Genomic DNA, 15,952 nt, shown 5'->3' with positions numbered 1-15,952 from the left:
AACAGAATGAGAACATGGATCCATCATGCCTTGTTACCACTGTGCAGGCTGGTGGTGGTGGTGTAATGGTGTGGGGGATGTTTTCTTGGCACACTTTAGGCCCCTTAGTGCCAATTGGGCATCGTTTAAATGCCACGGCCTACCTGAGCATTGTTTCTGACCATGTCCATCCCTTTATGACCACCATGTACCCATCCTCTGATGGCTACTTCCAGCAGGATAATGCACCATGTCACAAAGGTCCAATCATTTCAAATTGGTTTCTTGAACATGACAATGAGTTCACTGTACTAAACTGGCCCCCACAGTCACCAGATCTCAACCCAATAGAGCATCTTTGGGATGTGGTGGAATGGGAATTTGGTGCCCTGGATGTGCATCCCACAAATCTCCATCAACTGCAAGATGCTATCCTATCAATATGGGCCAACATTTCTAAAGAATGCTTTCAGCACCTTGTTGAATCAATGCCATGTAGAATTAAGGCAGTTCTGAAGGTGAAAGGGGGTCAAACACAGTATTAGTATGGTGTTCCTAATAATCCTTTAGGTGAGTGTATGTCACGGACGGGGTAATTGACTGGAGGGACCTTTATCACCAAGAACAATCTTTTTTGTTCTATTCCTATTAATTGTTTATTCATAGTTTGGATTGATTTTTGTCCACTTCACTGAATATATGTCTTATATATTCACTGTGGTTATGTGTGGTTTTGAGGTAATTGGTTAATTTTACTATTGGCTTTATTATTGATTGCACGTGTGTTTATTTTTGAGCAAAATCCCTGCGGCACACATTTTCATCAGGGCTTGCCCTAATTCCGTATGTTAAACCACCATCACCTGTGTTCCTGCCCGTGAAAGGTGAGCAGTGAGCACTTGATGGACACAGACGGCAGTACGAGCCAGCTACTACGGAACTGCAGGAGTGATAGGAGGGAGAGATGGTAATACGGTGGCGAAAGAGCTAAGTAACCACTAGGGAATCCAATCCTGGGCGCATTTTTCAATCCTGGGATTTCGATTAAAAAGAACTTCCGAGCTAACACACATATTATTACGTTGCTGCAACTTTGTGGCAACGTTGTGTATTAATTGGGTCATTTTCATATGTAGTAATAATTATAATGAAACCAATAGAATCAACGAAAACAACAAAACTATAAGTCTATTGTTTTCTTAAATACATTAACGTTTTTATTTATGTATCACGTTATGGATCACATTGAATATTAAACAGATTGTTGTTAAGTAGCCTACTTAGAGCAATGAACATTTATATTCAGAGATGAGATGAACACATTTTTAAATTAACTATACTGTAGGCTCTATACTACACTAATATATATAAAAGCCATTATGTACTAGAATAAGCCAGGCCTTTATGTAATAATCAAGAAAACATAGCTACTGCATGAATTTAGACAAATGCGCATTTGTGAACAAAACGGCCACAAGCACTAGACTTACACTGAGCAGTTAAACATTATGTACAATAGCCCTATGGTTTTTAGGTTTTGTTTATTATCTGTTTCTTAATATAGCAATTAAGAAAAAAAGAATGAAGAAAGCTAAAGTTGTCAATTGTTTCTTTTTGACTATTGCATATATTGTGCATAGAACACATGCAGCTAAAATGTGATTTTGGACTCCACACTGATTTGGTGGAGTGGACATCAGAAAGTTAATGTTAATTGCAGGTACAGCACCCTGCGCTTTCAAAGAGGAACAATTATTTTTTGATACAGTTAATGTACACCATCACATTTGACGATGCTGCTGCTGCTGCTGCTGCTCATGACCTTTAGCTGCCCCTTTGATGTTGGAGTCCACGAGACCTCTCAGCAGTTCCCTTCTTCTGCTGATCGGCTGAACTTGTTCTGAAATCTGCGGGTGGTTGTAATTCAGATTCACATTTTGAATAGATGACAAGCCTCTATATTCATTTTCACACATTTTCTTTTATAAATAGCTTACAGCACAGAGTTCAAGAATTACTGCGCCGTCACATTTTTCATTAACCACAGTCCCGTGGTCCCGGGTATTTCACATTTTCAGTCCCGGTATTTTGGGACTAGAAAATTGATTCGGGATCCCAGGATTGGATTCCCTAGTAACCACCGGCATTGTTATACAACCCAATAAACAGATAGAATAATAATTATAAACAACATGCTCACTGATCATTGAATAATTTAATAGAATAATATTGGCTTTTGTGTCTCACACCCTGAAGTGTATGCATGCTTGTTATTAATAAATGTACCTGCATCTGTCGTATTGTCTTGTGGTCCTGGTCTGAGCCTGTGGGGGTAAGATCTGGGTTTTGCGAGTTCCATTCCTCATAAAACAAAGGGTGGCGTACTTGCTTTCATGTTACTTGCTAAATGCCAACCATAGCATGTGACATCAATGTTTCCAAGGCATATTTACTATTGTAGACCATGGTTTGTTCATTGTAGATTGTAGTAAAGCACAGTGAACGCATGTTGAAGCCATAAGAAACCACAGTAAATCTATGGTACAACCATAGTAATACCATGATAAATGTGCAAGCATCCTATGATAAGTTTACCAGGGTAAACTTGACTAAGGGTGATTATGTTTTATAGGTGTATCTCCACATATTGGACAAATAAACTGCTCAATCTGCCGTCATATTGTATTCCTGTCAGTGACGTCTACAGCTTTATTTTCTGAGATGATCAGATGATGTGTTGCTTTTGATCCCCTTTCAATTCTGCTCCTTCCTACCACACAGTCATATTGCACAAAGTCAATCTGTGTATTGTGAGGCATGGTACGGGTAGTTAAGGAGGGACACTACGTAAGGACCCTACCTCCCTCACCATTCATACCCTCAGGCTGGATGAGAGCAAAAAAACATTTTGACGTCATTGTGCTCCAGTCTGACTGTGGGGCAGAAGAAGCCATTGAGGACGATCATCCATGGAAGACGGAACAGTATTAAAGCAACCCTCTGTAAAAGAAACTCAGTCTTCAATCAGGTTGCAACGTTTGTTGCAATGCCTTTATTACACGCAGCGTGGAGAGGAACAGTGAATCAAGAAGATTGCAAAGTTGCTCTGGCTTCATACAAAAAGTCAGAGCTTTTTATACACACAGAAGTCAAAGATCTGGTTATAATTAACAAGTCATTACTTACTTACAAGTTGTTATCTTAAAAGCTAGCTAAGCAGAATATACATCATTAGAGGTCAGAGTTCATAGATCAATACTAGGATTAGGGAGTAGACACTCAAATCATACGGTTTGCCATCTTCTCCAAAATGGTCATCATAAATAACAAACAGAGGTCAAACTACCTTCTGGCCTGACCTTTTAGCTTGACCTTATCTTTCTTAAGTATACAATGAAGAAAACGTGTGAGAAAGGAAGTTCTAACTTTCCTCCATGCAAAGTACCGTATAAGAAAAGCAAGTAGGGTGTTTCTGGTGAGAAAAATGTGAAAAAAACTAGAAAAAAATCATTGTAAAGTATTTAATTGTATTTATGGACTTGTTGGATTGAATAACAGGTTACAGACTAGATTGGGTTGCTGTCTATATTGTTTGTGTTTAAACTTTAGTTATCTGTGTAGTAAGGGACCAGTTTAAGTGTATTAATTTAAGGGTTTTATTTTTGATTTGTGTATGTCTCTTAATTTATGACCCTGTGTATACCACATCTCTGCAGTCCCTTTCTTGTAGAAAGCCCCCTTTAAAGTAATTCCCTTTTTCTGTAGAAAGTGCTTTTTAGTTTTCACTTTCTATATTAATTGGAGACCCTCCCTCCCTACACACACACACACACACACACACACACACACACACACACACACCACCGCCACCACCAAACTATAACAACAAACCTTATATTTTAAAAAAACATGGGAAATTCTCTCATGTTTTAGGTCAGGGCTAGGTCAACACATCACTGTATGTGTTTCCCTAGGGAAAGATAGAAATGGCTGCAAAACCGTATTTTTGTAGATCTCTGAGCAAGGCTTTGACTGTCACTAAAGAATGTGATATTTACAGTGGGAGATGTTGAGCATCTGTGGTATCAGTGTATGCTATATTTAGCCTTGGATTAGGTAACTATTTATAAAACAGTTAAGGGCTTATCATGTGACATTCCTTTGGCATAAATTACTGATTCTACTCCAGGATTTGGGAAAATGTCCAATTTGTCATCTTTGGAAAGCAGGCTTTGGTAAAGTTATTTTTTCAATTGGTATTGTATCCTTATTCCCTTGTTTTTGTCTCCCAAATAGTTTGGTCTTAGTTTGGTCTTGTGGTCCAGGTCTTATTCAAATGCCTTTGAAAGATAGCTATAAAACTTACAGGAATTGCCTGGAAATGCCATCACAAGTATTGGACCAATGGTCATACATTCGGCTGCACCACTCACAAAAGAAAAAGTAAATTTGTGGGTTAAGAAAATATTGGGCTTTCTCAGAATAATTCAGTTTTTGAAAATGTATCCATGCATTACTGAGAGCAGAACTGGTGTGAGTAGAGGTTGCAAGTGAATGCCAACACATTTCTGCATTTCAATTCCAGCCACTGTCTTTACCATCATGGAAAAACACATGAAACTGTCATTATGTGAAATGTTTTTTCAAGTACAGCATGACAGCATGCTATTTGTATATCTGGAAAGGTGTTGATTATTATGAAATGTAAATTTATACATTGGTTAAGGAGATCTTCATGTTTAAAAATGGAGGTAAGAAAAAAACCCACCATAAGCTAAAATTACACCAATGTAATGGAGTGGCTTACCTGCAGTATCTCTGTTATCTGTGAAAAGACAGGTTGCTATGGTTGCAGAGCACTTTGTCTTTTCTCCACCTTCTAATGTTGATTTAATATGGAGATGTACTGAAGGGTAGGGCCTTCAGGTAAGAAGTATGTTTTTATTTTGTACTTAATGATGAACAGAATCTGATCTGAATCTGAATATTCATGGGAACATTAACACACAATTTCACAGTGAGTGCAAAGCTAACATTTCCCCTTTGAAGTGGTATTAATTTATCTAATTTTGTTCTTTAGTTTTCTGAATATGTGCAGCTATCTTACTTACAGAGAGATATTCAAAATTAAGCCTTCCTTAACATCAAATTAATTTTGTGTTCACAGGTATAAGTGTACTAAATGGTGGAGTAACAGCCACAGTGGGAGAAGATACCAGTTTAACATGCCGGTTAGTTGACACAGAAGAAAGCATTTCTCAGATATCTTGGCAGAGAAAAATAGGACTCTCATCTGAACCAGAGAACTTTCTCACGTTTGATCCTGACACGGGTCCTAATGCAGTAGGTGATTTTGGGAAACGAGTGGAGTTTATAGGGAATGTAATGAGACTGGATGGATCAATTTCAATACCCAACCCATTGCTTTCAGATGAAGGCACCTACATCTGCATCTTCACAGTATTCCCCAGTGGACCATATAAGCACAACATTAGGCTTACTGTTAACGGTAAGAATCATCAAGAGCCTAATTTAGTATTTTGTGTGTTTATCATCAGTGTCTAAATTATAATTCTTAACAGCATGGTTTTCTGATTATTGATTATTATTTGTAATGGTCTTATTGATGATCAGTGAGTAAACTTTTTTACTGATAGCGTTAAATAATGATATTAAACCGTACAAAAAAAAAACTTTTAATGCCTGATACCTGGGGAAGTGTCATTGAAATTGTTAATCTCAGTGACTGAACTCTTCTCAATGTTCGATCACAATCGAGGGCCTCCTGAAACAACTCTCCTATTATTAATGGAGTTTATAAACCAATTTATACACCAACCAGTTTTGTGCCTGACTTCCAAGCGTAAGGATCTGGCAACACATAGGCTTTCTTGGAATTAATTTCTTGGCATCCCTCCTCCACCCCACACACCACCTTTGCAGCAGCTCCTTTGCTCCTTTCATCTAGTTTGGAGGCCATGTCCACATGGCCAGGTCCTCATTCCCTTAGTCAAGCGACTCTAGGCCAAAATACACAAAAAAAGTGTGATTATCCATCTCTATATATACATTGACACAGTTGGGGGTACTTCGGTGTTTTAGGGGTAATCAGATTACCTTGAATATGTGAATAAGGTTGTAAAAAAAATGGGAGCTTTGAGAAAGACTGTACTGTACAGTGAAAATAAACCTGAACGAGTAGGGTGCTAGGTACAGTCTGGTCAAAAGAATGGTAGGTAAGAACCCAAGTCTTGAACTGGATCAAGACTGGAACTGGAACTGGAACTGTGAGCCAAGAAAGTGAACGAAGTTGAGTAGTGGAGTAGCATATTTGAATTGAGGGAGAGATCACCAGATGAGCATACAAATTCTGGATGAGCTTGTGCCGGCAGGTAGCAAATGCAAGCAGGCCAGCCAGGAGGGAGTTGTAAGAATCCAGGGCAGGAAATAACCAGGATCTGGAGCGCAGATGGTGAGGAAGGAACAGATTCTGTGTATGATGCCTAGGAAGAATCGACAAGATTGTGTCATCGTGGAGATGTGCTGAGTAGGACAGAACAGGGTCAAGCAACTTCAGAAAATGAGCACCTACATAATAGAAAAGGAGGCCAATGAAATATAATATTAAACATATTGTAGCGATCCTGGCGGGTGTCTGTAGGTCGAGTGTGTGTGTGTGTCTGTGCCAGTAGGGCAGTCAAGGAGATGGGGTGTGTAAAAGTGTGTATCATGGGTGGGTGGGTTAGTTCGGGAACCCTGTTTTTTAGTGTGTGTGAGTGTGTGTGTGTGTGTCCTGCATGTTGGGTGTTGTTGTTTTGGGCTAGGGAGGGATGTTCGGGGGTTATTTGTGATTGTGTGGCTCCCCCCATCTCTGGGTGGTATAGCCGGAGAGCGGCGATTGGACGGGTGGGAGTCACCTGAGGGGGGGTATTTAAGAGGGCGGGGACGCGCCGCTGAGGCAGTTGTAGTAGGGAATGAGAGAGAGAACACCGGAGCCAAGACTGAAGAACAGCCTTGGAGGGAAAGTAGATGTACCTCCCTGTGAGTTCAATAAAGCCTGTTTTGTCTGAAATCTTTTCGTTTATTTTCCCATTTATTTCACTCCCGACCTCGAAACCTGAGGTCGCTACAATATTTAGGACTAATTCCATTGCCATGACTGTCGCCATTTGTCAAAATCAATCAATGAATTCACACTTTTCCCCATGACATCTAACTCTGATTCTAAAATAGTAATCAAATTAAATATTTTAATAAGCCAATAAACTACTTATACATATAGTGTATCAGACACAATACCGAGGCATAAACAAATTGGTTTTCATTCACATATTTTGCCTAAATACATTTTGTGAATAGCATTGAAACCTTTAATTATACTTGTAAAACTAAATTAATACAATGTATTGTAGATAAAAGTAAATAAAAGATAGGATAGATATGAATACAATTTCTCCTGCACAATATTTTTAAAATAAAATAATATAAATAAATAAATACAAAATACTTTGAAATTATGCATTTTGTAATGGGGTTTTCTTGTTTTACTGGTAGCTCCCCCTATAGTCACAGTGACCACTGAAGATACACCGGAAGTTGGCTGTGAGGAAAGAACTCTGGCCACCTGTATTGCAGCCAATGGAAAACCAGACGCTGATGTATCATGGGAATATGGAGAGGATTTTATGATATTGTTTAAAGTTGTGACAAACAGTACTGTTAATGCAAATAACACAATCACTATCAGGAGTGAACTGCGAGCAATTCCAACCAAGTCCATGCAACAAAAAGAAGTACGATGCATTGTGAATCACCCATCCCTGACACAGGCCAAAAACATCTCCCAGAGATTAAGTGTACATTGTGAGTACTGCATGTCTTCTGTTTTAAAGGCAGACACAAGCTCTACAATTACAACATGGGGGAATTGAAAAAAGAGCAGGCAATTTGGCTTTACTTGCTCTTTGTTTTCTCCTATCTCTGGATTTCACCAACATGTTATTTAAAGGATCACAGAGTCAGGTTTGTGTGTAATTGGTTATTTACTTCCAGACCCCCACAACTCTTTTATTTAGAAATACATCCGTAATGCATCAAGCCTTTATTGCCACTTAATGCTTAAATCCTGACTCAGGAGATCATGTTTATTGTGTGAAGTACTGTAGTACAGGTGTAGTATGTTTGAGTAATGTGTTAATGTATATATAATGTATTCTGCATTGTGTAAGATTTTCATTATCTATATATTTAAACATATTTAGTTGTTTTTTTGCTTTTAGGTTCTTCATCTGTTTATTTATTAATATAATATTAATATTAAGTATTTCATTATTTTCCCATATAAGTACATTTAAAAATTAGGAAGTGTATTTTAAAGTATATTATTATTATTTTTTGTTTTTATTTCTTGGCAGACGCCCTTATCCAGGGCGACTTACAACATAAGTGCAAAAATACAGAGAAGTACAAGGCATCAATCATTACAAATTCAACTTAGCTAAAACATAGCAATTCAAAATAATACATTTTACAAATTCCAATTTACAAATTACACAAGTACAGTAAGAGACTACCTACATCCCGGATGGTGAAGGCTAATTGCTGTCAAGATGTAGGGTTACAGACGAGGGCTACGGGAAAGGGAGCAAGGAGGAAAACAATCAAGAACGTGAGCAGCATAATAAGCTGAAGTGCTATCTAGCAGGGAAAGAGGACTAATATTACAAGTGCTGTGGGAAGAGATGCGTCTTGAGTAAGTGCCGGAATGAGGTCAAGGACTCTGCTGTTTTGACTTCGGTGGGCAGGTTGTTCCACCACTTAGGGGCCAGGGATGAGAAGGAGCGGGCTCTGGAGGAAGGAGAGTGGAGAGGAGGCAGAGTTAGTCTTCTGGCACTGGAGGAGCGCAGTGGTCTGGAGGGGATGTATGGAGAGACGAGTGACTGAAGGTAGCTTGGTGCAGTGTGGTCAAGACAGCGATAGGTGAGGGTCAAAGTCTTGAACTGAATGCATGCCGCTATCGGGAGCCAGTGGAGGGAGCAGAGCAGTGGAGTAGCGTGTGCGAATCGTGGCAGAGAGAATACCAGACGAGTCGCAGAGTTCTGGATGAGCTGGAGTGGGCGGGTAGTGGATGCAGGCAGGTCGGCCAGGAGAGAGTTGCAGTAGTCCAGGCGGGAGAGGACCAGTGACTGGACGAGTAGCTGAGTTGAGCAGTTGGTGAGGAAGGGACGGATCCGGCGTACGTTGCTCAGGAAGAATCTGCAGGTGCGCGTCAGCATGGTGATGTGCTGGGAGTAGGAGAGCGCAGGATCGAGGGTGACTCCTAGATTTTTAGCGGAAGAAGAAGGAGAGAGTGTGGTGGATTCCAAGGGGATCGAGATGGGGAGGTCAGCAGAAGGTGAGGAAGAGTGGGGGAAAAAAGAGATCTGATTTGGAGAGGTTCAGCTTGAGGTGGTGCAAGTGCATCCAGGCGGAAATGGCAGACAAGCAGGAAGAGATGTGTGAGGGGATGAGAGGGTCAGAAGAGGGAAAAGACAGGAAGATCTGGGCATCATCAGCGTAGAAGTGGTAGGAGAAACCATGGGAAGCGATGAGGGGGCCCAGGGAGTGAGTGTAGAGAGAGAACAGGAGTGGGCCCAGGACGGACCCTTGGGGAACACCTGTGAGGAGAGGTTGTGGGGTGGATGAGGAGCCTCGCCATGTCATTTGGTAGGAGCGGTCGCTGAGGTAGGAGGAGAACCAGGTGAGAGCAGTCCCAAGGTCAGTGAGGCAGGAGAGGAGGATGGAGTGATCAACGGAATATGTATGTTTTTTTGACAGAAATGTTATCGATACATAACATATTGATGGTTTAACACAGTGAAGGGTAGTGTTTACCTTTCAGGGCAAGCTGCCATACAACAGGAATTAAATTTGATAGGGACCTTACACAAAACCCTGGACAGAACACTGTGTAAACAAAATAAAAAAAACAAAGCATAACCCTACATCCTGGTTGAGCCTACTTACACAGTATAAACAGATCCCTCTCTAAACATGAATGGCTAATCAAAATGACAAACAAGACAAAGCAGATATCAGGTCCAAATCACAATCCAAAAGAAGAATAGTCACAGTTCATAAGCCTTATGTGTATATATTACAGCTCCTTCTGGACCACATTGTACACTTGACATTGCATCATATGAGAAGTATTGAGGATATCTCAATGTACTTTGGAAGTGCCAGTTAAAGTAAGTTATGGTGTAGTGATTACTTTTATTTTCTTTGATTCCTGCAGATCCTCCACAGTTGGTGAACATTACAAATGTAGAGCATTCCCCACTGGGCACAATCTTTATCTGTGAGACTGAGGCCAACCCTCCACCAACAGACTACCACTGGCACAGGTACGGGTGTTTACTAATTATGTTTAGTAAAGATGTGACTTCAAACTCTTAACTTGCAGCGGTGATGATTGCTACCAAGTTGTGAAAAGTATCAAAACAATCTCTTGACACTCGACACTTCCATGCTAGCAAAGATAGCAGTCAAAATAAAAACACTTGGCTATCCAGTCCACATTTCAAAATAGTTCCAACCGATTTGTTTGTTTGTACTGGAGAAAGTCTGCAAGCTCATTTTAGAGCACAAATTGTTGACAGGACTTTGCCCCTCTACAACCAATGCACATCAGCATGCAATAGGAGTTCAGCCCCCATTGTATCACATAATGCCGGGAATAGTCTCAAATTTAAAGTGTTCACCTTTACATGCAATGTTAATTTAGTCATCAGTTTTTTATTTAGTCGTAGTCTTGGTCAGGTCGCTTAAATGTCTATGAGATATAGTCACATATTAGTCATGCACCTTTCTTTAGTTTTAGTATACTAAAAATGGACTCAAACTAAAATTACATTAGTTTCAATCACATTTTAGTCATGCTATTTAATTTTGTCATATTGATCGAAAACCTGCATACATTTAATTCAGTTTTAGTTTGGTTAAAGCTGACGAATTCTCGACTGAGACGGGGAATTCTGCTGATGGATACAGATTGTCGCCTAGGGGACGGGATGCTTATGATTTCTTGACCGGGGCTTGGGGGTGTGAGGGTTAATGTTTTGTTTTCATTTTCGTCATCAATTTTGTCAACAGACTCAGAACTTCTGAGTATTCGTTTTCGTGATTTCAGCACTATCAGAAGATAAGCCTACACAAAACTTGAACACCATCACACATACACCATCAGAATAATGTAATCTGTTCTATGAGCTGATCTTCCATATCTTCAGCAGGATTGTGAATTAATTGAGCTATAGCGTAATTTGAGAGTGTCTTCTGTGCCTCTTTCTTTGCTACCGGCTCGCCCAACATTTCCAAGCAGACATCCTTTATACAGCCCATTACTAGCATGTCACCGAGTATCAAGAGGCTTTCTTTAATATACTTTTCATTCTACAAATTTATGTTAGCCAGATACACTGTTCTGTTATTAAATGTGCCTATATAGAGGACTTTTCATATACTGATTCAAATACACTTAAATAATCTTGCAAAATGCAGAGCCCTAATCATCAAATCTTATAATGGCAATGTTGTTTTCATTTTTATTATTTCATAGAATAAACCAGACATTTCCCAGTAGTAAAATTAGAGTGGATGGAAGCAGATTGGAGTTATTGGAGCAAAGCCCTGATGTAAATGGAATGTATGTCTGTGAAGCATCAACCAAATTCGGCAAAGCATTTGGTTCAATTTATATACATATCGGTAAGTTTAGTTTTTGTTTGCTTGGTTTACATTTATATTTTAATGCCTATTGTTGCCATTTATTTTTCTTTGTAATTGTTTTATATATCAGAGTTTAATACTTTTTGAAAATGGAAAGCATTCTTATACATTCAGGTTATTCCTGTAAGAAAGGCATAAAATTGGTGTTAAATCTTCATCAGAGCTCTGCCAGTTAAATGTGAGATAAACACATATATATATGAATGTAACTTTAAAGCATCCATGCACTACAGTGTCTTCACTCCCATGAGGTGCTGGCCCAAATAAGGCAAAAATATATAAATTCATGTGAAATACATTCACTCAATAAAATGAAACTTTTATAATACAAAAGTCTTGTCCAAATTTTTTTTAGAGAGTAATCATTTTCCCTGGCCTGTATCAGAATCCAACCTAACAACACTGCTTAATAACACTTGCAGTGCACTTTTGTATTGTGCATTTATACACTTACAAAATGTATCCTTTGTAAAATGAATAAATATCTTGAAACTTCTTTGAATGATTTTGGAAAAGAAGATGCACATGATACTGCTGATTTAACCAATTTTTTAGAGTTTACAGTGTGCCTGCACTGAAAAAAATAACTTGTAGAATATAAATCCTCGTAACATTTTGCACTAGTAATATTTAAGTAAATTTTACTGATATAATATCAAGTACAACTCATTTGTCAGTATCAAGTAAAATCTACTAACTACTAAACTTAACAATCGTGAAGATATTAAGTAAATGTTACTTAATTATATTTAAGTTATAAAGTTATAAAGTAAAGTCAATTACATTTTTTCAGAGACAGGAATGTCGCTGTCATCAAAATATTAAGTAAATCTTAATATTAACATTGATTAAGTAAATCTTAAATCTTAATGAAGTAAATAAGTAGATTTTATTATATTTTTTCTGTTTGACATTTTCAATTACTTAGTTATATAAAGTTATATTACTCACTAATATGTAAATGTTGCAAATTTTCTTTAGAGAAATGTTACCAAATTAATGTAATAATTTCCTCTATGCATTTAATATACTTTTATCACAAATCACACAACTAAAATACATTACAATTAAACAGTTTATTTTGTCAACATTAAACAACGAATCAGTCACATTCACATGACCTATAAAACAATCCAATCTCCATTAACCAACATGAATTTATCAAAAACAAAGTAAAAATATATGTGCTAATTATTTTATCCTACAATATACACTGTCTTTCAAAAAGTTTTTTGTTTTGACCCCAGGAGGCATAAAATATAGAAATATATAACATATAAAAAACATCAGGAGATGAGGTTTTAATTTGACAGAGCTAGGTAGTATTAACATAACCAAAATTCTAAAAAGCAATATTTTTAGAATTAGCAACATTAACAACCAATTGCTTTTTCAAATCCATATCAGAACCTCACCCACCTCACCCATGTGAGCAGAGGGTCCAATGGAGCTAACAGTGTCTTTGCAGGTTGTTGTTTCAGTCATTTGCAAGATGGAAAACTGAGTTGGGGTGTACCAGCAGCCCAGATTGTACAGTACTTGCCATGGTGAAAGCAGCAACTTCAATTTTAAAACTTGTATTTTTGGGGACAGCTTAATCCCATTCAGTGTTAGGGGGTATGTGAGGTTGACCCATAAGCAGCATGCAAGGTTTAGCAGTACTGCAGCATCCTGGCAATATCTCCTTGCCTTCAAGTAGGATGAATACATCAACTGGATTCTCTCCATCAGCTCCATGGACGACTAGGATCTTGAGAACAAGTTGAATGGTGTCACTGCAGCTGTCCTCCTGCATACAATTACAAAAAATTAAGACAATTCTATTGAGAAACAAATAAAAATAGAATTGCTTGAATCATTCAAAGTGACTTCATAGTCAGGGCAGAATGAACACATAGACCATCGTTAAACGTAGTTCAGATTACATTAAATTGAGTCAAATCTATTTAACAGTGAGCCAGCATTAGTAAAACATTTGTAGAACAAGGAGCAAGGTGGCTGCACTCCACAGATTGTTGTTGCTATAAGCCATAAATCTAAGCCTTTACACTGCCAGGAAACCCTATGGCTTTGTAACTCCAGAGCATGTTTAATTTTTGTAATTGTACTTAATTTGAATAATTGACAAATATCCATTTAGTTTGTTCTTCTAGATGCTATAACATTTTGTTGGATTTTTCAATGTTCCATTTGGGCCATATGTTCCATATGTCCATCACTTTGTCTGCCTTCCTCTCTTACTTTATGGTTAACTTGAACTTTAAATGGTAACACAATTTTAAACTGTCATTTAAAAAAAAAAATCATGCTTTACCAGGCAATCTTCAAAAAGTTTCTCTTCTTTCTCGCCAAGGTACAATATGAGGCTGCGGATAATAGCATCACGTCTCATCTCAATGCTTTGGTTCTGTGAGCAGATTAATATTGTGTCAATACTTAACCATTATTCATACACAATGAACTGTCAAGTGAGAACACAAGAGCATACATGTGCAAGGAGCAGTGATTTGAGCACATGGAGCAAAAGCCAAGTGTGGAAAGATATGGAGCGTGCAGGGACATAGAAGCTACCGAGTGCAAGGATTTTTCTTTTTTTTTTTAAATCCAATTTTTCTCCCCAATGTGAAATGCCCAATTCCCAATGCACTCTATGTCCTCGTGGAGGCATAGTGACTTGCCTCAGTCCGGGTGGTGGAGGATGAATCTCAGTTGCCTCCATGTCTGAGGCAGTCAATCCACGCATCTACGCATCTTATCATGTGGCTTATTGAGCGCGTTACTGCGGAGACCTAGCACGTGTGGAGGCTCACGCTATTCACCACGGCATCCACGCACAACTCACCATGCGCCCCACTGAGAACGAGAACCACATTATAGCGACCATGAAGAGGTTAACCCAACGTGACTCTACCCACCCTAGCAACCGGGCCAATTGGTTGCCTAGGAAGCCTGGCTGGAGTCACTCAGCATGCCCTGGATTCGAACTTGCGACTCCAGGTGTGAGTGCGAGGATGTGTGTTGTATGTGTAGACATGGGGCAGTGTGTGTGTGTGTGTGTGTGTGAGAGTGAGAGAGACAATAGGTCCATCTCCCTGCAAAAAAATGTGAACAAACACAATTTTGAACAAACACACCTGACTCAGTTTGTCCAGGAATGGCCTCAGCTTGGTCCCCAAGACACCTCCCTTGGCCTTCATCAGGGCAATAAGTTTTGGTTTGTAGTGATCAAGTTTGTACGTGAAGCTCTGCTCCAGGGAAATTGTAGTAATTCTCCTGAATTCCTCCTTGATCTGAATTGACAAAAGATTCACAACATCAGGAACTGGGCCATATAGTCTGATACAAAATGAAGGGAGGGTAAATTATGTATAGGGCATTTTAAACATTGTAGATATTAATGGCGGAATGAAAAAGCTAGCACTTTTGCCCTAACTGTTCAGTTTGTGTATGATCTCTAGGCAGATGTGTGCGAAGTGCACCCCAACCTTTAAATGAACAAGGACAATCTGAGTACAAGCAGGGTACTGACTGTCCTTGACCGGTGTGTAGATGTTTCAATCTATAATGCTTTAAGAGCTCTAAACGTTTTGATGTCCTGAAGTTGCAAGTTTTGCATGTCCATCTCATAACATAGAAGGCCTACTGTTTCTCCTTGATGACACCTGTGATGACAACCATCAATCTGTCCTCCCTAGACCTCAACTGTCCACTTAATTGGCACGTCCTAAGAGTAAGGTCACCCTGTAAATGAACAGACACAATTTGTGATCTAAAACATTTAGCCACAATTTTATATTACATTATGCAGTAAAGAATTGGGAAAAATAACAACAGCAATATTATGTCATGCAAATCTATGTATAGATTTCTGCTTGCCTGAATGAGAACATTAGACCAATCACTCCTCCTACATAGCCCTCAATATACACTCTACTGTCTCTTCCTTGTGATACCACAACTCACTGCTGTACTGTTCTGGTTCCTGTTGATAGAAACATATTTTTTTAAGACTTTGTTTTTTTAACTAACAAATTACAGAACTTAAACTTGTTTAATATAAATGACTTAACTGACAAGACTGGACTTGCATTGGTGACTTTCTACTTGGTTGAAATGTTCAATTAAGTTAAATATAATGATAAAAATAAGCAAAATTATTATATATATATATATATATACACTCACCTAAAGGATTATTAGGAAC

At 38.6% G+C, this 15,952-nt stretch overlaps 1 protein-coding gene and 1 long non-coding RNA gene across 2 annotated transcripts; one reads left to right on the top strand and one right to left on the bottom strand.

Annotated features, from left to right (window-relative positions):
* Window positions 1-5,229: 5,229 nt before the first annotated feature.
* LOC136751432 (nectin-1) lies at window positions 5,230-11,980 on the top strand. Its single transcript, XM_066707051.1, has 4 exons — window positions 5,230-5,488; window positions 7,534-7,842; window positions 10,256-10,364; window positions 11,579-11,980. The coding sequence occupies exons 1-4, from the start codon at window positions 5,365-5,367 to the stop codon at window positions 11,823-11,825; spliced, it is 789 nt and encodes a 262-aa protein (XP_066563148.1). The 5' UTR covers window positions 5,230-5,364; the 3' UTR covers window positions 11,826-11,980.
* Window positions 11,981-12,845: 865 nt separating this feature from the next.
* On the bottom strand, window positions 12,846-15,041 carry LOC136751814 (uncharacterized). Its single transcript, XR_010817083.1, has 3 exons — window positions 14,883-15,041; window positions 14,063-14,155; window positions 12,846-13,537 (listed from the first exon to the last, which is right to left on the bottom strand). It is a non-coding gene; the product is annotated as an uncharacterized LOC136751814 (long non-coding RNA).
* Window positions 15,042-15,952: the final 911 nt, after the last annotated feature.

The sequence above is a fragment of the Amia ocellicauda genome, chromosome 6 (genome assembly GCF_036373705.1).
Source record: "Amia ocellicauda isolate fAmiCal2 chromosome 6, fAmiCal2.hap1, whole genome shotgun sequence".
Taxonomy (NCBI): domain Eukaryota; kingdom Metazoa; phylum Chordata; class Actinopteri; order Amiiformes; family Amiidae; genus Amia; species Amia ocellicauda.
The sequence above is the reverse complement of the archived record's forward strand: the minus strand, read 5'-3'. Positions and strand labels throughout refer to the sequence as shown.